This window comes from Pagrus major, chromosome 15, assembly GCF_040436345.1.
Source record: "Pagrus major chromosome 15, Pma_NU_1.0".
In the NCBI taxonomy this organism is placed as follows: domain Eukaryota; kingdom Metazoa; phylum Chordata; class Actinopteri; order Spariformes; family Sparidae; genus Pagrus; species Pagrus major.
The window spans coordinates 21,304,104-21,330,065 of record NC_133229.1 but is presented as its reverse complement, the minus strand read 5'-3'; the positions used below and the strand labels follow the sequence as shown (position 1 = coordinate 21,330,065).

At 39.9% G+C, this 25,962-nt stretch overlaps 2 protein-coding genes across 2 annotated transcripts; one reads left to right on the top strand and one right to left on the bottom strand.

Moving 5' to 3' along the window:
- Window positions 1-709: 709 nt before the first annotated feature.
- Window positions 710-17,384, bottom strand: ifngr1l (interferon gamma receptor 1-like). The gene is made up of 7 exons (XM_073481759.1): window positions 16,939-17,384; window positions 8,048-8,165; window positions 7,212-7,393; window positions 6,737-6,921; window positions 6,302-6,473; window positions 4,583-4,698; window positions 710-4,433 (listed from the first exon to the last, which is right to left on the bottom strand). Exons 1-7 carry the CDS (start codon window positions 17,000-17,002, stop codon window positions 4,068-4,070), a joined length of 1,203 nt encoding a protein of 400 aa, XP_073337860.1. The 5' UTR covers window positions 17,003-17,384; the 3' UTR covers window positions 710-4,067.
- A 6,886-nt stretch (window positions 17,385-24,270) lies between these two features.
- On the top strand, window positions 24,271-25,422 carry LOC141009829 (uncharacterized). Its single transcript, XM_073482547.1, has one exon. The coding sequence runs from the start codon at window positions 24,298-24,300 to the stop codon at window positions 25,045-25,047; it is 750 nt and encodes a 249-aa protein (XP_073338648.1). The 5' UTR covers window positions 24,271-24,297; the 3' UTR covers window positions 25,048-25,422.
- Window positions 25,423-25,962: the final 540 nt, after the last annotated feature.

The following is a 25,962-nucleotide window of genomic DNA, read 5'->3' as shown; positions in this document are numbered from 1 at the left end:
TTTAAATTATTAGCCAAAAGGGATCAATAAATGGTTGAAATTGATAGCGAATAGTAGCCTAATGGACAAATAGTAAACGTGTTCAGGCTCTCCCACTCCCAGTTGTAGCAGTACTAATGCAAAACAGTTGGGAACCACTGCTGTTTGGGAACCACTGCTGTTTGGGAACCACTGCTGCAGATTACCAGAAACCCTGAGATTTCAACAATCAGTTGAGGATGCACACCTATTAGTGAAGTCTTTTATCGCCTGTTACGGGAAACAAAAAAAGGTCAAACAAAGAGGAAGGAAGCATAACTTACAGACATCTATGCAAACATACACAAAGGAGGTCTCCCTTGTCACTCATATTACTGGTTCCAGAAGAAGGAACAAAGCGGTTTGCTCAAATGTCATGAACGATTATGACATGCGGGTTTCTTCCCTTACGCTGCATGACAGAATGTGACGTAGTGATTTTACATAGCGGCTCAGTCCATAACTCTGCTCTCAATTGGCTGTGTAACTACACTGAAATAACACCTTCCCTCTCCTTAATGGGCAGCATTTCACATGCAGTAATTTGATGAACACAACATAAGATTAAGGACGCTTGAATTTGGGTCACAGGATGTTGTGCATAACACCCAGTTTCTGTTTCTCACAAACTCGCTTCTTGTTTGTAAACCACTGCCAATCACTGGAAGAGAATACAAAAAAAGGCAGAAAATACTTGTTTTAAACTTTATTGAAATGCTTAAAAAAATGGCAATTCACAGGAGACATTCGACGAGGACACAAAGATGACAAGACAGATACCGACAAATGATTAAGAAGTTAGGTATCAGCCCATTAAACGCAAGCAATTGTTCACGGTCTGCTTTTTCAAATCCAAACATGATCACTCTGACTGGTACTATTAGATCTGTTTTCTTCCCTGATTAAATTGGTGGACTGGACAATTTTGCACATATAAAAGCATTGTGTCCAAGTTTCATAACAGAAAACTGTGTTACTGGATCACTTCGGTCACTCTTCATACATTCAACACTGTGAGTGACTCAATAAAAGCAGAGCTACTCTCAAAATAAAAATAAACAATATATACACAACTCAAAAACTGACAGACACAAAGATAAGGCACAAGTCTGTCAGACTGTAACGCTGCATCATATAACATTATCTTTTGGTGCGAGACAGCCACTCATTTCATGAGAAAATTAATTAAGGGCTGCTCTAAAACAGCACTTAGCGCATTTAATAAGGTGCAATATTTAAGAATCGACCACCTGCAGGATTTATACTCTGAGTATAAGATGCAAAATCTGGTACTTCTAAAGAGGAAGCTGTTCAAAGATCTAGAAGTGGCTGGACAAACATTTTTTACCATATATGTCATTACAAACCTGTCAAAAAGAACACTGTCTGATATACTGTTGTAACTATTGTCAGTACATACTATACAATTCACGCACTACTGGTTTCATAATTAGGTTTCAGTCATCTCACATACAGTTTAACCGTACTGAACAGCACCTTGGTAAGGAATTTTACATGTAGCAAGTAGCTGAGTTACTGAAAGCTAGTAAAAATGCTGAGATAATGTCAATCAAGACGATGGAAAGCTAATTCATTTCCGGCAACAACTTGTCTGCCGGGCTAATTAATTACCACAAGATGTCAGTGAAGTTGTTGATGCCTCACTGAAGATTTCGCTATTCATACAGGGGTCTAACTCTCCATTAAAGAGCCCGGCACTGGCTGCAGACGTCAGCTGTGGGCACTGTGAGGAACCCTGTTTAACCCTTATAAGTACCAAGTTTGGTACCCAACCCTACTTTCAACAATGCCAAACACAGCCGCTAACTAGGCTTGGGCGATATCCAGTACTTTCTTACAATATATAATTATAGTATTTTATTTTATTTGTATATCATGTTGATTATATCTCTTATGACTGCAAGTATCGCAACATTTGATTAAATCTAATATCAGCACAAGCCTACTGCTAACTGTAGCTAGCGAGCTCAGTTAGCCGTGCAGCTAGTGGTCGCATTAGCCGACTCTGCCTGGACTGGGAGCTCGGAGTGCCAGGGGAGTGTTGGTGTTTAATATTGGACTATCACTTCTTAAGGTACAAAATAGCTATATGCTAGCTGTTTAGCATGCTAACTTCAACATATGTCTCTGCAACACAACACATAGACATCTTCGACATAATCTCAACTGCTGCACAAAGCAGTAAGAAAAATTACCATGTGCAATATGTTTGATGTTTTTAGGTGAGGTGTTTTGTGCTGGCAATTTGAAAGAAAGTTAAAAAAAAAAACCCAAAAAAAAACACACAACCAAAAAAAAACCACTAAACATAGACATCTTTGACATAATGCCATGTACGGTTGAAGCTTTATATTTTTGAATGTTTAAGACAATTTCTCACACATTGCCCTTTAAAAACCAAATTCTATTCATTTGTCCCGTGTGTTAATTGTTAAAAAAATACTTTTTGAAAGTATCTGAGAAACAGTTAACCCCAGACATAAAACTGCCCCTGAGGTGAACGAGGCAAACAATCCTCTACAGATCTGTACTGCTCTGTATGCACACATTACCTTTCTTAGTGATCAAATCTGAAGGACTTTTATCAAATCCATCCTGTAACTAAACCCGCTCCGAATATTGCATTTCACTCACACACTCAAAATTGTCACATTAAGAAAGTTACAGATTCTCTAACTTCTGTTTCACTGTAAAAATACAGTAGTGCAAATAAGCCACAGACCATTTGCAGTATTTACATGACTTACACAGTGAACATGGTATTTGGCCACCCAGCACAGTAACTGATGAGTACAGAGATCGCTGCATGCATCCACCTGATATATAGACGTTACTGTTTGACAGATATTTATGACACAATATCTAAATATTTGTATAACCACTAATGTCAATATGTTGTATACTTTACAGGAGCTGAAGCATTAGGAGTTTGCCTTAGAGATATTATGTAGGACTTGCTGCAGTTAAGTCTTGCAAGTGGAGTCTGTACGTGGCATCAGGATCAGTTTTTCTTTAAAGTGACGCTGTTTTTTAAAAAGAAAAAAATGTTCAAATGCTTTACTTAATCACATTTTCCTGATATAGCAGCAATGATACAGCTAAGCCACCCATCTGTTGATTCATAATGTAATGTAAATTGTAAGAAATGGCCAAAAATTGGAGGTATTGCCGAAACCACAGGAGCCACATAACAGACACCAGACTGGGACTGAACACAACCTCCGAGACCACTTTTCAAGACAGGTTACACAGGATGGAGGTGATTTACAGCAGCTTTGACCAAGACTATGACTTTGTGGATGAGGAGACATGGCAGGCAGGGACGGGAGAGGAGCGAGAGCAAGTCAGACATCAACAGCGGGTAAATATGGCGTGTAGAGCTGAAATATTTTCACGTCTTACTCTGTGAAATGAGGGTTATTTATACCAAACCAGAGGTGATTGTGAAAAGACAAACTAAGACTGCATTGGTTAGTTTCTCTTTTTGTTTCTGTTGAGTTGGAATTAAATGTGTTTTATGATGAGTTATTGTGGCAACTAAGAGCGTGTTAGTTCGGTAATAGAGAGAAACTTGCAGTGTTATACGGTTGTATTTTTCTGTTTACAAAAGAACAATGGTGCAAGAAATAGCTGGAGAAATAAGTAATGAATAAGTTCAAAATATTACTACACAGCTAACATGCTGACATGATTTGGCAATATTTACATTAATCTTAGGCCATCCAACGGGTATAACTAGTTTGCAAGAATTTATTCCACAGAGGCAGCTTGTTGTGCTGATTTGAAATATTAGTCTTAATCAAAAGAAATGTGTAACTGATGTCAGGGAGCACTAAAGTAACAAGAGGGATGCTCCTGATCCTGATTTCACTTGGCGTTGACACGGTCCAACAAGCACACAACACAAACCTAAAATGTGTATCCACAACTCCCCTGCAAGTCATTAATAACAGTAAGGTTGCAGGAGTGCAACTGTGTTTGGGACCTAATAACAAACATTCAATGTCCCGCAACGTACAGCTCCATCCTCAGCCACGGTAACCTTCAGCATTTTCTCCTGGTGCCAAGTCGACAATCACCTGACGTTTTTCGTAACCGGAGGGGGCTGGATCAGATAATTCTGGCTCATCTTCTTCCATGTTTTTGCCGTGCATGTAGAAAGATTCTTCATGATTCCCTACCTCTATGTCCTCACAAACACCTTCATCCATGGTTGACACCCCCTCGACCTGCCCGATCGGCAGACGGAGTTCATACTGAGCAGGGGAAGTAGCAGTAGGTGTGTCTTCTGGAGTTGACAGGAGAGGTGTGGGTGAGGGAGGCTCCACATCTGGCACAATAACCTGGTCTTCAGGCAGTCTCAAGGCCCACTGCCTCACTCGACCACTGAATGTCTTTAAGACAAAGAGAATTTGTTAGATTAGTGTTAAAGTTGTTAAAACCCTGTTCCTGCAGGGGAAAAGAAATTCTTTAAGCATGTTCAAACCTAAAAATTTCCATTTAAATGAGGCTGATAAAGTCAAACAGAGTTGGACATACATACCATAGAGTTTGGGAAAGAACTGGAGGGTTTGGTCTTCTTTCTGTACACCATGTAGAAGATAAAGGCAAACGCAAGCAAGGCCAAGAGGGCGACCCCGATGAAGATGAAGACGTAACCTAGATGCAACAGATACATTTTGTAAATACATTTACAGACAGACTAGTTGGCATGAATACACACACTAACCAAATAAACCTGTGTCTCTGATTCAATGTGGCTCTTGAAAGAGGGGGTTTTGTTACTGCAGTACATTAAACACATGACAAAGGATGCAAAAGTGCCAACCAATGATGAGGCTCGATGCGGACCCCGCTGCTGACTATCAAACTTTAAACCTGACGTCTGACCTGCTCTTATCCACACACCTGACTGTACCTGATTGTCTGCTTGTCAATACGTTTCCAAACTTCTAAACTTAAATACTACATTGCGGTTGTGTGCCTCCACACACCACTCAGGTTGCATTGATGGGACGATAAAAGATTACATTGCAATAAAAAACACACATCAGGGTGATCGTGGTGATTTTTCATTATTGGGATGATTGTGAATCATGACTTGAAAAGCTGTCTAGCTTGCTCACGTTCAGTCCTGATTGTTTCCTGATTTACTTATACTTGGTTAAGTCCTGTTATCATAGCGGAGGCCTCGGCTTGCACATTTTATCCCCCCCCCCCCCCAAAAACAAGGTTAAATCTGATGTGTGTAAATACTACGGGTTCCAAACTCAAAAACAACGAGAACAGAGAACTGATGAAGAGCTTCGTCACATGATCATCTGAGGCTCAACACCTGCAAAACCAAGTAGCTTGTGGTGGACTACTGCAGTCGAATTCCTTGTACGTGTCCACATGCTTTGCCAATAAAACTGATTATAATAGTAGACAACGCTTCAAAAGAAGATATTGCTACAAAGAAGCTACTGACTTTAAAACGTGGTTGTTTCACAAACATCTTCCACGCGGTTCCAGATGGGCAGCCAAAATTAGTGTCACCAATTCAGTATCCGAGATATGCTCACAATCTCTTCTTCTACTCCTCAGTTGGGCCGTATACAGACCAAATCATGGTGTTGAATAATGGGTTGAAAATGGTGTTTTTGCAGAATGTTGTGAAGTAAACATTTGCCTATTTGGATATAAATATCATTAATATCATTAATCATTATATCCTGGGGCACCTGTTAGCTCAGTTGGTGGAGCAGGCTTCCCATGTACAGAGGCCTTGTCCTCGCTGCAGCGGCCCAGGGTTCGAGACCGACCTGTGGCCCTTTGCTGCATGTCATCTCTCTGAGCTGTCCCTATCAATAAAAGCCATAAAAAAGGCCCGAAAACTAAAAGAATAAAAAATTAAAAAATCATTGTATCCTATTAGACAGTTGTGGAAAATTCTATCCTAATTTAAATTTTAAAAAAAGTATGAATTTTTTGTTATGGCTGAAAGTGTGTTTTGTGAGCTCACAGTGATTTTGACCTTCGACTTACAAAATTCTTTTCAGTTCATTTTTGAGTCCACGTGGACGTTTGTGCTCAACTTGAAGACATAGACTCAACAGCTTTACGCAAAACTCGTTACTTTCCACCAACTGTCAACAAACCATAACTCGAAGCGGACATGACAGCTTGAGTGTTGTGTATCTCAACAATCTTGATTGGAAAAAAAAATAAAATAAAAAAAAATAGCAAAACAAAATGAAAGAAAAAAGAAGAAGTACTCAACCTTTGTCCTTTGGTGGTGCATTTGTTGGCTCGGCGCAGTACAACCGTGTCGCTTCAACTGCCATTCCGTCCATCTCTCCTTTGGCCTTCAGACAGTATTTCTTCTGTGCTGGATCCACTAAGATGTACTTGTCCTCACACACCCTCTGGTCACAGAAGAACATCTGCTTCTCCTGCGCACACACACAGAAAGAGGCTTTTTTTCAAATAACTTCACAGTGACACGGGCACGTCATTTGTACACATGTTGCACTAGCACCCATATAATGGTTTCGCAGTTTTACTACTAATAATTAATATTAATACAACATTAGGAGAAAGTATGACTGAGTATTAATTAAATGAGTAAACAGAGTCTGCAGCTCATTTCCTCTGCAGTTGTTGTTTCATCAATGTCATAACAAGCTTCAGAAGAGAAGAAACTGCGAAGTCTGACCTGGCCGTCAATCGCAACGTTGAACTGAAATTCAGGTATTGGTTCGCTGCGCTGTGCATTGTCTCTTTTCTTCACTCTACCACTGGTCAACTTATAGTTGTACAACAGCCAGGGATGTGTAAAGCTGAACATGATGGGGCCATCCTGTTGGGCAGTGACGTTCATTGCTGGGAAGTCCAGAGAGCCTGGAAATCAACATGGACATGACTTGAATCTCGACATCATGCTGGGGACTAAAACATACAGAGATGATGAATAGCTAACCTTTACTCTGGTATGTTATAGTCTGAGTGACTTGCTATAGAAGCCAAAGACAAAAGTGATTGTTCTGTGCGTGTTACAAATGTATTAAGTCATTATTTTGTCACTCAAACTTATAGTTTGCATCCCTCATAAAACACTTGCATTTGAACTCATCAACTCAAAGCTAAATGTCCTTATTATAAGCTTGGTGAATACCGACATCACGACTCACATTTCTGATTTGCTGGAGAGCTCTTAAAATAGCTGAAGACAATCTCATCGGAAGGAACATCCACAGACTCGTTCTGTCCAATCACAGCTTTGACAGTGAGAAAGTAGTCATTTGTTGGATCAGATGAAAATGAAACATCGGCTTGGAGATTTGGTGGGTCCACCCAAATCTTCTTAGGAGGACTGGGGAAACAAATAAGACGAGGGAAGTTTTGTCAAGAGAAAATAATCAGCACATATCAACACATCCATCTGTTTTTTAGTATACACGGACTGGTTTAGTATGAATTACTCTCCAGCAGAGTGCTCTTAGACAGTAGCCCCCCATTCACACTCCCCTTATGTAATTTAGAGCGAAAAATGTAACTTTGTCACTTCCCAGGATGCATGGTGAGTCAGGATCTCAATCACAGCACTTTATAACAGCATCCATATGATTATCAACAGTCGGCCGATACTTGTTTAGATTAACAGGTGGACACCGGGGAAACACGTTGAAGAAAACCACACGGATCTCAACGTTATGACGTGTACCGTCACGCCTCTTTTGGATCCGCGGCTGTAGTTGTTGCTGTATGAATTGACACACTGGTGCGGCTTTACGCCGGAGCTGTTTGGTTCAGTGTAAACAAACAAAGGCGGAGAAATGGTGAGCCTTCGCTGCGCCGATAATGCAGAATCTGTGTGAAAAGGGCTACCGATACTACTATTTATCCAACTACGTGTGCATCTTCTGAGCCTATTTGTATTCTCTATATTTAGAGCGAAGGCATGATCCAGGATTATTCAATTATCTGAACTGCAAAAAAGTAGAGACCAGGCAAATTTATATCTAACCTTGACGTTGAGCCAACAAAGACTTTGAATTTGAGGCCCGGCAGGAATTCCCCGTAACTCCATTTCACAACGTTATGCAGGTTGCGGCAGTTCAGGGTCACGTTGGTCGGCGGCTCCACTATGGAAACACAAACACAAACACAAACGTCAGACTGCAGATATTCTCAGGCATTCACAGTTTACGCTGAACGTCTTCAAACATCAAAATTATTAAATTATTATGAGACCGGTTAATTGTTATGCTATAGGTGAATCTCCTCTTCCCCCTTTTTCAATTAAGGTCAATGACAGACTCTCGGCTCAACCTTCACTCTGCCCCTGTGAGTTTCAGTCTGTAATACTCAGGGAGGACGGGTATAGTTAAGTACCAGTAATCTGCCACTAGGGGGCACTGGCACACAATATACAATACTAATATATGTTTGCCCACACACAGACACAGTGGCCTACACAACTCTAAAATACACCAAAAGAGAAAAATGTCAGGGGATATTTAGGCTTTCAGTAGTGGAATAGTGCAGATACAGATCAGTTTCTTTCTTTCTTCACTCCCTCACAAGATTCTTTAATCTACTACCAGAAAGTTGTTGTAATTTTCCCTTAACAATCGACTTAGAGACAGAATCTGTGCACACTTCCTCCAATTCAAAGTAGCAGAAGCCCAAAACCAGCCCGTGTTTTCCCCTTTTAACCCCTCAGTAAATGATCCTCACTTCAGTGGAGTCAATTACAGTTTTATCTAATTTCAACAGCATTACGAGACTAAATGGCTCCAATAGCAGGGCAGATTGGAAAGGTGCTAGCAGCTCTTTATCCTGTTCATGTTTACACAAACCTGTGACAGGAAGGACATGCTTCATATCTTTGCACAGTGTCCACACACCACAAACACAGGCACACACCTCCTGATTCCCCTGCTCACTTCCTTTTTTAAACAAAGAATCACTCCGCCCCTTTATCAGGCCAAATAACCCAAATATCCAAATAATCCAAATATCGTTGCGTGTTGCCTCTGCTGCCATTGTCTTTTCAAAATAAAAGTCAGAATATTCTGTAACAGCTGTTCCATATTGTGAAAAATACTGCATATGAAGGCAAATACTGCAATATTCAATAAAATCAAATATCAGTCCAAGCCTTATTCTTGGATCCGTAAACGTATCCAAATCCACACCAAAAGGTGGCTCTATTCTGGGCTGAGACCCATCCTCCATCTAAGATTAGTGGAATTTGTGTATTTGTGTAATCCTGCTGACAAACCAACTAACCAACAAAAACAAAAACGCAAACACAAACGAAACATAACCTCTTCCCAATTTAAACTTGATAAAACTACTTCATCTTATGTTAGATAAACAAGCCCTTTTATCCTTGTTATTACTAAAGCAATACTGGCAATGTTGTGACCATTGTGATGTTTGCACATTTATCATGCAGGCAGCAGAAATGTTTGTTGCTTGTTTTCATGAGGCTGTCATATTGCATGTGGGCATCGTTGGACTGGTTACAAATTGAAAACCAAATCCTCAAAGCATCTGAAATGTCTACACCAGCTCAAACCAGGCATTAGCATATTACCACACTGATGATATTTTCTCTTTGCTTGTTAAAAAGGTGCTATTTGTAAGAAAAATTTATTTTTGACTATCACAACCAACTCGTCAAATAATGACGCTTTTAGTTTGTAGGACGGGTCGGCCACCCTCCCAAAGCATCAGTTTTTGATGAGTTGGGAGAGAGAGTCAAAACTTTTCTTACAAATGGCACCTTTAAAGAAAGATGACAAGGACAGGACAGAAGATGAACAACAGGCATAACAATTAAGGAATTAATTAAGTTTTGTGTGTGTCACTTTAAAGACAATGAAGCTTTTTAGGATTAATTACTGCTCCACATTTTGGCAAGCATTCATGAGCAGGGCTGTAGTCATTTTAGAAATACTGAGATCTTGCACCAATCCTACCAATCCCCTGAGCTAATTTTGAAGACTACAGTATAAATCTGTATATTCAATGTATTTTGACATTAACAATAATCACTTAGAAAACAGAAAATCAGTCACGAATATGACCGGTCTTTAAATAACTCTTTCTCAGTTCAGTTTCTTATTGAGCAGAGGAGCACAACTGCAGTAGCTGTGCTGTTTGGAGCCGGGAACACTGCTTACCTAATTTACTGTGGCCTACTGCCTGTTTTGTGATTTATTTTTTTATCTTTTATGTTCAATCTAATTGGTTGTTACACCCAAGGAGGAAACAGGTGCTGTGTGAAAATTGACTTGGCAAATTACGGTTTGATTTAAACTAATTTCTTGTCAATAAAAAAAGGACAAAAACATTTTAGAAAACTTTAACAGTTAACATTTCTAAAAAAAAAACTAAAGATAAAGAACACGGCGTCCTCGATGGTAGCTACAAGCCTGGTCATGAGTCACTCCTGCTATCATAGTTTCATTTCGCCTGGGAAGCAGCATTTACCTGCAAGCACGTGACAGCATATACACCCACACAAACACAGAGAAACGCAAAAGCACGTTGACATGAGACTGAAAGAGAAATCACAGATAGCAGCGATATGTACTGGAAAGAAGTGATAACCGCAACAGCAAAGTTTGGTTACTGAGGGCTGTCACCACAGGGTAGCTCTAGGCGCGCACACACACACACTTTCATGCATTTCACAATTTTAATTTCCGTTTTAGCTTCTCACACTTGGGTGGATATTTCTGAACAAAAGCTGAAAGTGCAAAAAAACATTAGGCTCACTGAATGGAGAGAAAACATTTGAACTTCCTCACTGCAAGTATTCAAATTACTTGCAGTGTGAACTGTTTTACTGTTGTCAAAGCTCCTTTAATTTTTGGTCTATCTACTGTCTTAAAATAAATATTGGAGAACTGATTTTAATCATAACATTTCAAAAAGGGTCAACATTTTGGGAACAAGGTCAACCCTCCAAACTAAAGAGTGGAAATTATTACTACACACTGAGCATGTTTGTATGTCTATATGTTTTCTACCGGAGTAAAGAAGGTGTTAAGTGTCAGCTTGTAAAGATAGAAAACAGAAGCAACAGTAACAGTATGCTTTGTAAGCACAAACCTTTTCATAAGCAGGAAGAGAAAGCAGATGCTATCAGAGCTAAAAAACGAGGGCACTGGTGATGAGGAACACACACACACACACACACACACACACACACACACACACACACACACACACACACACACACACACACACACACGTTTATAATGCACAGAAATTAACAGCAGGATGTGAAAGTAAGTCCAGCAACATGCAGTGCAATAAAATGTACATAAATGGTACAGGGCCGGGACTAAAGATAATTTTCACAATGAACTGATTAATCGTTTAGTTTATAAAATGTCCAAAAATATCGTCTTCAAAATACAAGAAGACCAAAAACACTTAACATTTAAGAAGCTGTAGCCGACATTTTTGATTCCTTTTGATCAACTGACTAGTTGTTGCAGCTCAAAAGTGGTAGCATGCAATGACGATTTGTTGTTTTGATATTTTCATATTCTTATTCTTAGTACTTTTATGTTGCTATTTTTATATCCCTGGTTGGCCTTGCAACTATTTGGACGATGCAACTGCAATTTGCCTCTCTTGATACTTGCCGTGAGAACAAGAATTCAGCTCAACCACAGACACCGAAACTGACACAAAACACTTGAAGAAGAAGTGAAAAGGAAGCAAAAAGAGGAGATGGATGGACGATAAAGACAGCGCTGCAAAATGCAGATGTTCACAATCACAAGTATCAAGAAACTGCTGAAACATTAAAGACAAAGTGAATGCCAAAAACGTGCATATGGGTTCAACACAGAGCAGTGAGCTACACAACATACTGCTTTAATGTCAGCGCAGTGTCTCGGCCATATTATCTGTGTCAGCCATAGATCTTCTGATTTGTAGCATGAAAAGCACACTGAGTCAGGGCTACCAAGTCAGTGAAAATGGGGAATAAATCATGTCACCGTGTCACTTTAATCCCTGCCAATTCTGAAAAGATATAGTAAAATTTCTGCATTGAGTTGTCAAAAAATAACTAGACTTGTCATTACATTTTTTGTTGAGTCGTGCATTCACATTATCCCAAATGTTTCAAACTATTGTTTTAACCCAGAGGAACCTACAAGGTTATTCAAGGTCATGGTATGTTTCGTGCAGTCGCCTGTCGCTATAACTTTCGGGAAAGAGTCAGAGAGTGAGGAAGGAAGTCAGCAAAACAAGACTAAGCGTAACGTGAATAAAAAAACATCACCTCAGATAGATTTTCATCAGTTATGGTTATTCAGTGTGAAGAAACAAAGGTGGCATAAAGGCCTTAGTTGTGGCGATAATGCAGAATCTCTGTGTGAAAAGGGCTTGTGTGTTTGAATTCAGGTCAAACTCTCATTAAACTCAGCACTCACCAAAGACTACGGTTCTCTTTCTTCTTTGCCCCTCTCCTCTCTCAGCCCCAGTCGGCAGTCAACATTACAGAACATAAACACCCGACAATACTAGTCACCTCTGCAGATCGCTGCTGCAGTCGGGTTGATAAACGGGAGTGAAGATAACGCCACTTTTTAATCCCAGTAGCTAAAAAATCATTTCTGTCGGTAAACGTCCGATGTGACTCTAGGTGTTTATTCCTCCAGATGGTCTGGCTCTGCATCCGACTCTCTTCCAGAATTGGCCGGCTTAACGTAAAAATTGCTTGATAAAATAATTAATATATGCCTGCCACAGACAACAATTACCCTGTATTTGGCAGGTACTGATTTTATTTCACAACATTAAGTGTCCCACTATCCATGACATTGAGCTGTCATTCACAATAACAGAGGTCTGGAACTAGCTCAACAGCTGTGCTACGCCGCTGTGACATGCCAAAATGTCTCCTGTGGAAAAGGTTAATGGCACATTTAATTGTAAAATGTCAACTTTTAAAATAGACAGACTGAATCACAATGTTAGTTTGCAAAAACTTCAATAACTTTCTTTTTTAATGATGCTGTTTCAACACGTATGCTTGTCATTCATCTGAAATGCATGTTTGATGCCATCATATCTTATCAGTAACAAAACTTTCACTAACGTTACTTCAGAGACCTTATTTATGTGTTGGGCCATGGACTGAAGAAAATGACAGCTTGAGTTTAACCACACTAGCAGTTAGTCCGAGGTGTGATGTTGTGTAGATATCAAAGATGCTAGCAAATCAACACAGCACATTTTGCCGATTTGCTGATTTCACAGATCTCCACAATGCAAATCAACGAACAGTCTATCTGGAAGTAATTGGTGGTTACATCATGGTGATTAGGCCAATAAATGAGTCTAAAACAGAAAAGATTTAAAAATAAATCTGGAACTACTACCAAGAAGAGCATTAATCTAACCAGATATCTGATGCCAGTTTGCATTGCTTGGCTAAAAATGCCCACCACCATTGTCTAAAGCCTGAGCTGACATCTGAAGATTTCTTGTTTTGCCTGACCAACAGTCCAAAAGCCAATAATATTCTTATAAAAAATATTTTTAAAAACAGAATATGAAAAACATCCTCACAATTGAAAAGCTGGAATTTGGTCATGTTTTACATTTTTTATTTGAAAAAAATTATTTAACAATTAATTGATTATCTTGCTGGTTAATTTGCTGTCAACTGACTAATCAGCTAATCAACTAATTGTTTCAGGTCTATTTGACTTGTTTTTGTTCTTAATCTGTGTTCAAGGTTCGATACCCAACCCGAATGACATTTCTTGTAAACTGTCAGGCTGGTAAACTGATAACTGATATGTCGTTAGTTTGTCGTTATTTTCCTCCCACTCACTTGGTCTTTACAGCAAGCACTGTGATGTATTATTAAATGTGACACGACACTTCAATGAAACAAAATATCCCAAGGCATAAATGAAAGGAAACTCAATTGTTAGGTGGATATTTCTTGGTAAGTCCCAGTCATGGTACCACAAGTGGAGTTCTTAGATGGTGACTCATCACAATTGTGTACAAGGCTTCAGAGGAACGCGTTCAGATCTCTCAGTAACCACGCAGCCTGATTTATATGTCAAGAAACAGAACAATAGGTGACCAATCCAGTCTTGTTTGATGAAAGACTGACAATACTCTTCACTGTATAAAACACACCAAGAACTTGTGAAAGCCACAGTGGCAAGTTCAAACCCAGTTTGTCATCATTTACCAGCAGTCCAGAGATGTTCCCACAAGACCCCTCGCTCTCGCACTCGCAAACACACACACACACAGGATACAGTGCATACCACTACCGCAAGACACTGTATCACGTCTCTAAATGACAGGATGTTGGTGTAGTTTCTAATTGCTCACCACTCTTCTACGCGGCAAGTGGGACACATTAAGGAGATGCCAAAGATAGGAATGATATATCAAGAATGTGTCGACATCAGATAAGACAAAAAGGCAACCCAGACAAAGAAAAGCAGGAAATACTCACAATTGAAAAGCTGGAATAAAGAAATGTTACATTAACACAATGACATTTTTGATAAATAATCATCAGTAATGTGGATATAATGACGTGTAGTGTCACACTGTCTACAAAAAGGTCACATGTCTGGAGCCCTACTGGTAACTTCAGAAAATGCCATCACTTTACTGTAATACAGCCTTTAAAACCAGGAAAAGACAACACTTAAGCCATATCATAATACTAAAAAATAATCAAAAACCTAAGATCCTGACTGTGTCACTGTGACTGAGTAAACTTGCTGAGAAATTATTAATTATCCCAAGAATCTCTTTCTGCATTGCAATTTCTAAACAAAACAAAGAGTTCATATCAGACAACACACAAGCTGATACCAATATATCTTTAAACAGCAAATATCGATATACTGGTCGGGCTCTACGATATATAGTCTCATATCATGATAACAATACATACAGTATATATTGCCCAGCACTACTGTTGATTATTTTTCCCACTTAACTAACTTTAGTACACTTTACAAGGATCGAAAGGGGCTTTCACAGCAGTCAGGGACAACTTTGTGCTCACACTTAGACTGCTGACCACATACTAACAGTGCAATCGGCATATCAGTGCTATATTAATGAAGTCTGAGTGCACTAAAGTTGTTTTGTAAAGAGCTTTTTCCACTGAGCATATCCCCAAAGATACATTTAAGCACCGAGTAGCAATCGATACATGCGTAATTGAAGTCTCTTTAAATAATTGGTTTTGTTCCAAAAAGGGTCAGTGAGGTTTTTTCAAGCATTAATAGCCCAGAGCTTTCCATAAGCGTAAGCTGCAAGCCAAACAGCTGACTACTTGTTATAATCCAGCTACTTTATTATATTAATAATTAATTCAATATCTAATTTTTGAGGTTGTGTCCGGCCAAGAGTCGTCTTTAGTGTTTGACATATTTACAAAATAATTGGTGAATAAACGCGTTGAGAGTGGTGTTGATTGCCCAGATTGGTGGCATTCTCATAAGACGGGCTTGTTCAGAAAACACTGGTGGCAGCAATTTGTTAATTGTACAGTAAAAGTGGATTTAAAGAATAGAAAGTATGGCAAGCCCCTGGACTCCCTTGCTGGCTACTTTTTCCCCCCGGTTGGCAACTCCATATCCTTGTGGAAAGCCCTAAAAGCTCTATAAAAGACATTAAGCTGAAAGCAAAGAGCTGGCTAAAATTGAAATGATTACTTGGGGAGAGCAATAAAAGTTACTGACTGAACCTCCTGCAGGCTGTTCGCAATCTTTGTCGCTTCAACACCCCGACTCATTACTGACCCTTTATGGTCTTGTTTGTGTGCAAAATGAAGCTAAATGCCTGAAGAGCTGCTTCCTATTTCAGCCATTTTCTACACAGAAGTGAACATGTGCATGTGCAAGAGCAGACGATATTCCAGTTTGTGTCCATGTCCCTAAGCATAGCTGCACGAATGTTTGGCTTCTGCAGGGTTTGACTCTTACCTAATGCATGCTACTAAATTAAGCTGCTTACGTGCTCTTATGTGGAAAATTAGACAACTGTGCAGAAAATGCATCACACAAAGCCTCTTGGGTAACATTCAAAAGTACAAAGAGGAAATGAAGAAAACCCAAAAAACAGAAGGCCAATTTACTTCATCAGCCATACGTGACCTCCAAAGACTCTTACTGTGAGAATAACAATTCACTTATGATTATGTGGCATGTTAAAGAGCTGGCCTGGTGCTCACAACAGGTACTCCTGCTTAGATGTGATATCTTCCTTACCAACTTATACCTTTTTTGTAGTTACACAAACATAATATACAGCAATTGTGCACAACGTTGTCACAACAATTCCTGTTGGACTGAGGGTATGGGTCCAAGAGGGTTTTTTGTGCGTCTGGTCATGATACATATGCATCATTTCGTTCATGTATGTGCATGCAGGAGTGTAGGCGTTTCAGAGTCCCCAGGCCACCCACACCCAATCATGTTATCAAAAAATATATAATTGTTCACCAGATGTGACGTGTGCTCCGAGTTTGGTAACTTTGCAAAAATGCAGTCCTTTCGGAGGAATAAACATAATAATAATAATCCTAACAGATCCAATAGGGCCCTGTTTAGCACCAGTGCTGATAAGTCACTGGGACAATCTCCCACTGCCTGAGAGTGGCTGGGCGCTGTTAGCTAGCTGGGATTCACAGGTGTTTTCCAGTCCGTCCTCACGTCACCTCTTTAACAAAAACATGCCTCATACAGCCTGACAGTCACGCTAAATGTACATTTCGTTAGTCGTGTGCCAAATAATGGTTTACTCGGCTGCTGTTAAATGTACGACCAGGCTAATATCAGCTAGCTAGTGCACGAAGGGAAACGTCAGTCAGCTAACGTTAACGCTACTCACCGTGGGCTGGCACAGCCTGGGACCAGGCGACAAGGAGGAGGAAAACGGGAAGAAATGTTGCCATTCTCAGCCGGCAAACGATTGCTAGCTGTTTGCCGTCAAAGTTTGTAGCAAATGGAGGCACTAACGCGAACTAATCAGAGGTTTATGTGCGATGCCGCAGGAAGGAAACAACCCTCCCAAGCCCAGTGGCTCCTCTCGCTGTGATCCGTGGAGACGAATGAGGAACGGCCCCTTTGCTACCTTCATCAAACATCGTAATTCACCCCTCCGAGTACCTCAGATGCCAATCTGCGCTCGTGTCATTCGAGAATTGAAGCTGTATCGAGCTGAAGATGAATTTTTATGATAAAGACCAAACGACATCTCACAACTTGAGTGCTACTTCGCTTTATAAGGTTAGTTTTCTGCGCTCAAGTGGAGAATGCAGACATGTCCGACAGCGCATGAATGCGGCGCGATAACGGGAAGTTACCAAAAATCCGTCCTCGTCCCTCCTCAGGGATGACGTTTGATCTTTTTGCAGCATGTTGACAATCTGATGTGTTATCTGATACATATATATAGATTATTTAAAAGGCAATTATATGTAGCTTTTGTTGTGAATATGACTTCATATACAGAATTTTACAAAAAAGCAACTTTTAGCTCTACTGTGCTGGGAGCATACTAATGTGGGGTTTCTATTAAAAAAACCCTTCTGATAAAAAAAATAAATTAAATGAACCCCTTTTTCTGTCTGTCAGTAAAAAGTAGACTCCCTGTTGGATCCTCGTTGATTCAGGTCTGCTCTGCTGAGAGCAAACACAAAGCTGCCTAAGTTTGTACACGGCATTTGAGGCTGAACTCAGTCTGCACTTAATGTGAGTTACAGCCTCCTCTGTTGGATACTTCCCACATCCTGACGTCAGCTGGATGTGTGATTTTTCCTCCCCATCCCAGCCTCAGACTGACGCATTCCCATATCAGCTCTTCAGCAGCAACTTGAGGTGAGTTTCATACCAGAAAACCGGGAAAACTTACTGTGTGCTAGCATTGACGAACATTTAGTTTTCACAACTTTTTTAAAATGTGCGTTTGTGTCCTGCAGTTAACTCCAGTAGTCTTTAAAAAGGCACAGACAGCCGAAACTGCTCTAAATTCTCATATTACGTTGTGCATTCCTGTGTCTGCGTTATGTAATAGAAACACTCTCGCAAATCTGTTCTTATAGAACATTTTTAAAAGTGTGCTTTATGGTGCCGGATACAAATCCTCTATTTCATTGTGGGAACCTGTGAATAGTCGAGACAGTAGAAGTGGTGAATGTACTCATTTCAGTGAGTTTTATCGAGGCAAACTTAACCCCTGACCCAGAAAAATGATTCAATAGCTAAATATTTGAGGTTTGAGTCAGCTCACGTCCGATCCAGTGATTCAAAGTTAAGCCAGATATGTGGTAAGGCACACACTCACATTTTCAGGAGAAGGAAAAACAAGAAGTGGCCCTCTGAATCCTGTCGCTCAGCACTTCTTGTCCATCTTCCTCGACTACTGATCTGTCCTTTGCCCTCAGCATTAGTTGGCAACATGTCATTGGTGGTGAAGCTCTTAGGTTTAACTCAATAGAAACCTCTTGTAAATACTACAAGCAATTTATTTTTTCAATGAAAAAAAATCAACAAAGCTTGTATTCTATCTAACTTATCTCAGATTGTTGTGTTCTTTATGTTACTTGGATCTATTATTTGCTTCAGTCTTTCCTCCTGAAGTCAAAAAAGGTCCGGTGTTAGTTTAAGCAAAGACGTTTTTAAAGTTATAGTTCAAAATTGGGGAGAACTGTCTTTCTCGCCTTAATGATGCCATAATATCCATCTGTTAGCGTAGCTTAGCATAAAGACAGTAAACACTTGGAAACAAAGTGAGAAATATACAGGGCATCTGGTGCTGGGCTTTATCTTGGCTTGCAACAGTAACCTCCTGAATCCTCTGCATGTTTCGTGCTTTAATTGAATTTTGGTACATATTGAATATCACATGTCATTGGTAATTTTGTTACCTCCAGACAGAGCGAGGCTTGCTGTCCCCTGGGCAAAGCCTCCTGGATATCTTATTTACTTACTCCAGATTGATATCTCTTCTCATCAGCAAAAAAATCAGAGAAAGCATTTTCCAAAAGGTCAAACCATTGCTTTAAAGTAGCTAGCTCAACAAATCATTTGTCCATGTCCTCCTGAACTCCACATAGAAGCTTCTTCTGATCTGATGGCCCTATCGACAGGGGGACACATTTGTCTGCATCAAATCCAAGTTACAAGTTACTGGTAAAAAATAAATCCCTTTTTGGTTAAGGCTTGTAAGGTTTAGCAACAAAAACCACTCGGTAAAGTTTTGGCAAAGGTCATGTTGGGGTATAAATTACTACTTTGTCATGGTGAAGGGAACACTGTCGTCCTGTATTCAATAACAAACACATGGTTGAGGTCGGACACAAGGATTGTGTCTAAGCTTTAAAAAAACAACAGTCCTCGTCTGCTATCGGTCTTTGTCATTGAAGATAAACATATGTTGTTTTTGGGATACTGGACCAAACAATGCTACTGTTCTTCTTTGGAGGACAGTCTCAACTAGTACTGTATGATCCTGGAAATGAATTAAATATAAGGTTACACTGGTTCTCATCTTTTATGTGGTCCTCTCCCTGCCTGTAACACCCCACTCAATATGTCACATTATCACATTGGGGCTTTATAACATTTGTGACTCGCTCCTATGAAGAGGATGGTAGCTGTAGTCAACTTCACAGCAGTCCTAACTGAGTCTAATGGTGATACAGAGCCATGGCAAGAAACATGTTCGATGTTCGGACTTTAAGAATGTCAATTAAAACTTCCCAAACATGCAGCATAATCCACTTCTCCCCTTTATCAAGCCTAATGCAATATCAAACTCGATAGCCTGGAATCAGCCTAAATTTTAAACCACCCATAACTGCTTGACCATAATTAAAGCTCACCAGATCTAAGATCAGCATCAATTTGTACTCATTCATGGATACCAGCCCCTATTAATACACCCGAATTCTTAATTTAAGATCTATGCACACAAACCAACAAACAATGAACACGGGTGAAAACATAACCTCACTGTTGGAGGTAAAAATGAGTCCCAAATAAACAGTTTAGCTTCATATTTTAGAGAGGCTTGATAAACAGAAGTAAGTGCATTTGTAAGAAACGGATTTGGTGCACTAATGAGTATTGATGATGTACATGGCATTATTGTAACTCAAAATGAACTATGGCACATGAAAATAGCTTCACAGACAATACTCGATAGTGTGATTATGGGATTTATAAACATAAGAAAACACAGATTATCATTAATCTCATCCTACAAGCACAGCTGATCACCTAATGTACATGCATTCATCTCATGACTATAATGTGTTTAATAGCTCCATTTAACATTTCTTCATACAGCTTATCTACTCCGAGATATTTCTATTAGCTAGCATCAAAACAAACGAAAGAAAAGAACCCAAAAAGCCCCTATAAACTTCCCCGACCCGGTGGTGGGTCAGTAAGTACAAACTCAACCAGTGCGGCCAATGTTCAAACCCACAAAACTGTGTTTTAAAAGCCAGCAAAGATCCCAAATTCTTCAAAGTTCAGGATGAACTTGGTGTATAAATGTTACACAAGCCAAACTCAATTTTCAAAATCATGGCATCTGAAATATTTCACTCATTTCAAACACCACAGAGCTTCACTGAAGAGCAGAAACAAACTGGTACACAATACATATGATCCTGCCAGGCATGTGAAATAGGACTTTTTTCCAACTTTGAGCCAATATGAGAAAAGTGGATGTTAAATATACTGTAGATGATAATTAACTTCTGTTTTTAATGTCACAGAAGGCCAAAGGAAGAATGTGGTGGTCAACTTCTCTTCAGAATGAGGCAGAAAGTAATGTTCCCCGGTCTGATATTATTGCCAAACCAGAAAATCACCCTGACCTTTGTAAAAGCCGAGGTTTCAAAACAATGTTTTCCCTGGAATCTCGCAGCGATCTCCACAGTTATAATTTTCTAAATGTGTGTTGGTGTGTGTGAAATCCAATGTGGGCTGCCAGTGCCAAACAATGTATCCCTAACTGTAGTGCAGGAAGAACACACCCATCACAGGCTCAGTGTGTGTGTGTGTGTGTGTGTGTGTGTGTGTGTGTGTGTGTGTGTGTGTGTGTGTGTGACGGACAAATTCCTGATCCAAACCAGCTGTCAGTGTGTCCACATCCCCTCTCTTCACGTCTTGGTAAGAAAATACTTAATAGATGAGAAACACACAGGGGAGCGACCTCAGAGCGTTTGACTCTGCGTGTGTGAAAGTTGACCCGAGCTGAAAGAGGGCTGGGTTCCTTCACGACCCGACCATTTGATTTTCTTATAAACACTAGTACTCAGGAATAGTACTCGGATCCTTTTATTGAGTAAAAGTACTAATGGAGTGCCTAAATCACGCCCCTTCTGGTCACCTTATACCAGAAAGTCGCAGTTTGTCGGAGATATAGTAAAATACCATGTAGTTTTGTGTTAAACCGCTCAGTGAACTACATCGTCTCTCTCAACACACGTCACCAACACCAACATGGCCGCCAACTCGGCTCAGAAAAAGGTACTAAAAAAGATGAAAATCACAATAAATCTGGTCATGCTGACAATGGCAGAGTCGGTCAGTTGTATGAGCTGCGAATATACAGGAGCAGCTCTACAATGTTTAAGTTACGGGTTTTGTTTTTTCTTATATTTCATTAGTTTTATGACAAATTGTGACTTTATTGACCCGGAAAATAATCTTTTTGTAGGGTCTTTTTCATGGGTCGGGCCGGCCGCCATCACAATGCGTCAGTATCTACGCTACAAGTTGGGAATGAGACTCCAAAATTAGCTTTTCTTACAAATAGGACCTTAAAGCTCTAACAAACGGTGAAAAATCATGCATAGTATGCCTTTAATTATACTGGTGCATCAATGTTTGTTTTACTGCTGTAGATGTTTAAGGTTGAGGTCAGTTTAACTTCTTTATATACTGTTGGGAGTTTTAATATACAGCAATGCATCTAATGCATAGAGCTCATTGCTGTGAGAACCACACATCTCTAAAAAGTGAACTTTTCACAAGCTGAGAAAAAAAAGCTTTGTTTTTCAGTTTTGTGGCAGTGAATTTTCCAGCTAATCCAGGAGGGTTTCAAAATAGTTTGTTTAGTTTAAGAAGAAGGAGACATTTTCTAAACCCACAAAGGAACACTTAATCCTTCAGTTTATCTGAAAAAAAAGAAAAAATCACATTCAAAATCTTCAAATTCTGAGGTTTTCACTGGACGGGAAGGAAAGGAAAACAAATCTGACAAGTTTAAAAGTAACTAAAGTGTATTTGCCTCTGAGAAATGAAATGGAAATACTCATGTGAAGTACAAGCACCTCAGTAAATGTACTATGTCAGGTTCAACCACTGCAAACATTTCACTGTCATGCTGTATTTGACCGTTAATGGGAGTTACATTCCCAAGCTTCATTATTGTATTTGCTGATGCAAAACAACCCGCAGCAACATGGAACAAGTTCACACCGCGCCCTGGGAGCAGTCAAGAGGTCAGGTTGTAAATCATTTACTGGATTAAAGAGAAATGATGAGACATGTTTAAACAAAGGATGGACTTACAACATAAAGTCACTCCTGGAGAATGACGAACAACAGTGGAATCAATATCTAGATCTTTTTCTTAAAGGGGAATTCTGCAGATTTTACACATCAGTCTGTTTACATTTTGTTAGGGAGTAAAACCGCAGAAATAAGTAAGTTATTGTGAGTTATATGTATTAAACTGAGGATGAAACGCAATAAGGCCAAAGGATTATTTCTATTGAGGTCCTACACATAACACACCTCAAAATAACAGCAAAACAACAACAACAAGGTAAGCAAGATAAGGCAATATAAGCATATAAGCATATAAATAGAAAAAAAAACAGGCGTCAGGAGGGCTAGGTCAACATGCTCTTGTTTTCGTTTTCATAAGAACATAACATTTAAATCGAACTATAGTGCACTCTGTAACCATTTCTTTACTGTCCCCAGAGAAACACTCAATGACAATAAAGATAGTAAGAGCCAATAAACAACATATAAAGCACATTATGTAAACATTTAAGAAACAGAGATTTAAGAAAATGGGGGAAATGACATAAAAATTAGAATAAAAATAACATACCAGTATCTCTGATTAAGCATATGTATTTTGTCCCTCTCCACTGCATGCATTGAACATCTCATGCTGAGTGTTTAAGTGTATCCACAAAGGGTTAAACATCAGCACAGAGACCTCCATCTCACAGACAAGAAAATGAAAACATTTATACAACTGACAGAGAGCCTGATTAACAAGACGAGACTCAGTCAGGCATCAGAGCGCTTCACATCACAACAGGCAGTCTGAACTAATGATGACAAATTGTGCCCGTCACTGTCCCTTATAGAGCCGGAGGTCTTGGCTGATATATAACAAGCTCTTTTATGACGGTGCCACGGACAAATGTCAGATCTCGAAGAAAATGCCAAGAAGAAGCCACTGAAAACAGTAAATAACAGTCTCAGTCTGTCTGAGCTCAAACGGGATTCAAACGGGATGCAAAACAGTCTTTTCCAAAACCACAGTGACTTCTTCTCATTGCAGGATTCTCAAGCCCACCACACATGAAGTGGATGTTTGTATTTGACTCTGTGGTTCGCATAATGAAACCGTAAAAGTGTCAGTCTACTAGTTTTCTATTTCCTCTTTTCATTTTCTACCCTCTGCTTCTGTATAATCGTTCTCATGTTGATTAGACAGCACATGTATGCACTCTGGCTTTATGTAACCTTGTCTACGAAGCCTTCTCCCTTCTTTACTTACTTCCTAATTTATCCCTTTCCTCCCTTACTTCTTTATATAACTTCTTCACTCAGTCAGTCGGGGTCATATTTATAGATTAGCTTGACAAACACACATTCTTTACAACTTGTAAAAGTCTTGTTTTGACTTTAATACTTTTGCCCTCTTAATTGTTGAGTATTTTTACACTGTGGCACTAATAATTTTCCTCCACTAGTTGCCGTTGCACACACTTGCCAAGCTTAACATATATTAAATACAGGATGATGAGAGTCAGTGGTGATTTTCTCATCTTTTCTGAAATATAATGTGTGTGTTCTCTTTTCTACAGCCACGCACACATCCACACATGAACACCACCATCATGCTCCCTGAGACTGTCCTCCAGCAGTGATGCCTGCCGTCAGCCCTCCTGCCCCTCTCCTCTGTGTGCTGCTGTGTGTCTCCATGGCTCTGCAGCGCTCTGACCTGCGCCTGGCTTACGTCACCCACAACAGCTTCTTCTACTACTCCTGCAGCCAGGACCCTCAGCCCTGCAGCGTCTCCTCACTCGCGGACTGTAAATGTAAGGACATCCAGCTGTCCTCGCTGCACCGCCCTCAGTCGCACTCGTCTCCTGTGTTCAGGATGAGACGTTTAACAATTTGGTTCACGTCACCGTTCAACGCCGCGCGGCTGCTCAACAACTCGGAGGTGAGGCATCTCACTCTGATCCACTGTGGCCCCGGAGGATCCAGAGGGACGCCTTCTCCCTCCCTGGAGGGACATTTTGCTGTGCAGCACCTGGAGAGGCTGACGATGGTGAACCTGCAGCAGAGGCCGGTTCACAACTGTCCAGATGCAAACAAAGCCAAGAACACAGACACAGACAGAGAAAACGGTGCTCACCTGGACTCAAATAGATACAACCGGGAGAGAGACACAAACCTGCATCTGATTGCGGACATGAAGAGAGATTCCCCTTTGTTGTCCTCACCCCAGATCCAAGACATCCTCCTGGGCAGGGAGCTGGGAGCGGCGTACCACGAGCAGGCCCGACTGGGAGTCATCCACAGCTCTGTGCTGGAGTGGGGAGCAGTGGTCAAAGCCTACACAGTCCAGACTCACATAGATACTGACGGCATGCTGCCCTTCCCTGACCTCCACCTGCCAAAATTACCAGAGACATCTGTCATATATGTGAGCTTTGTCTATTGATACCAAGGAGGAAACAGGGGGGAGATGATTCAGAGTTCAGCACCTGCAGACAGGCACTTTCTTGCTCCCTTGAGTTCCTATATTTTGCATTGAATTTAAGAATTGTGAGTCTGTTTTGTTGCAGACCAACTCGTCACATTAATATTTTTTCGGGGAGACACGACAGGTAAAGTTGTTTTTCATGCACCGGTTAAATTTGAGATTTTGGACTGTTTTCCTTCCATGATCTTATTTCAGAGACGTGGAAAGAAAAAACGCCAAAATCACATTTAGGTGTAAATTTTTGTCATGATTTCTGTTCCAGAAATGTAAGCAAGTTAGCTCATTTTTAATGAGATAGTGCCTCATTATCACAGAAGACAAAAAAAACTAATTACAACTGTATTCGTGTAAGTAATTAGCCAGGATTTCATGGTGATATCTATTTTTTTTTGTTTTTGTTTTTGTTTATTTTACATTATTCACCATTTTTGCCAAAGAAATTGCGTTACATTTTACAGGACATTTCCTCAAAATGAGTTTTTTGTTGTCATGAGCCAGAAATCTTCAAATCAGCCAAACTTTCCAGCTTTATTCCTATCTATATTCTGAAGGTTTCTATAGAGGGGTTTGTTCATATATCATCCACAGCCCAATTTATAAAACATTTTATTCATATTAACATGGCAAAATGAATGCAAACTAGAGCATCTTTCAGTGGATAATGCCCCATTAACATGATTAAACATAACACTTCAGAAAACCTGTAATACAAAAAATAATAGTTTTTATGTCAGTAATCAACTGGGAAAGTTTTAAAACGATATCTACTCGTTAATTTTTTTACCCTATTCACCTGCTGTGTCTCTCCAAGCATATGATATGAGAAATAGGAAATAAAGTGGTCATGAGTTCACAGGTTATGTCACATATAAT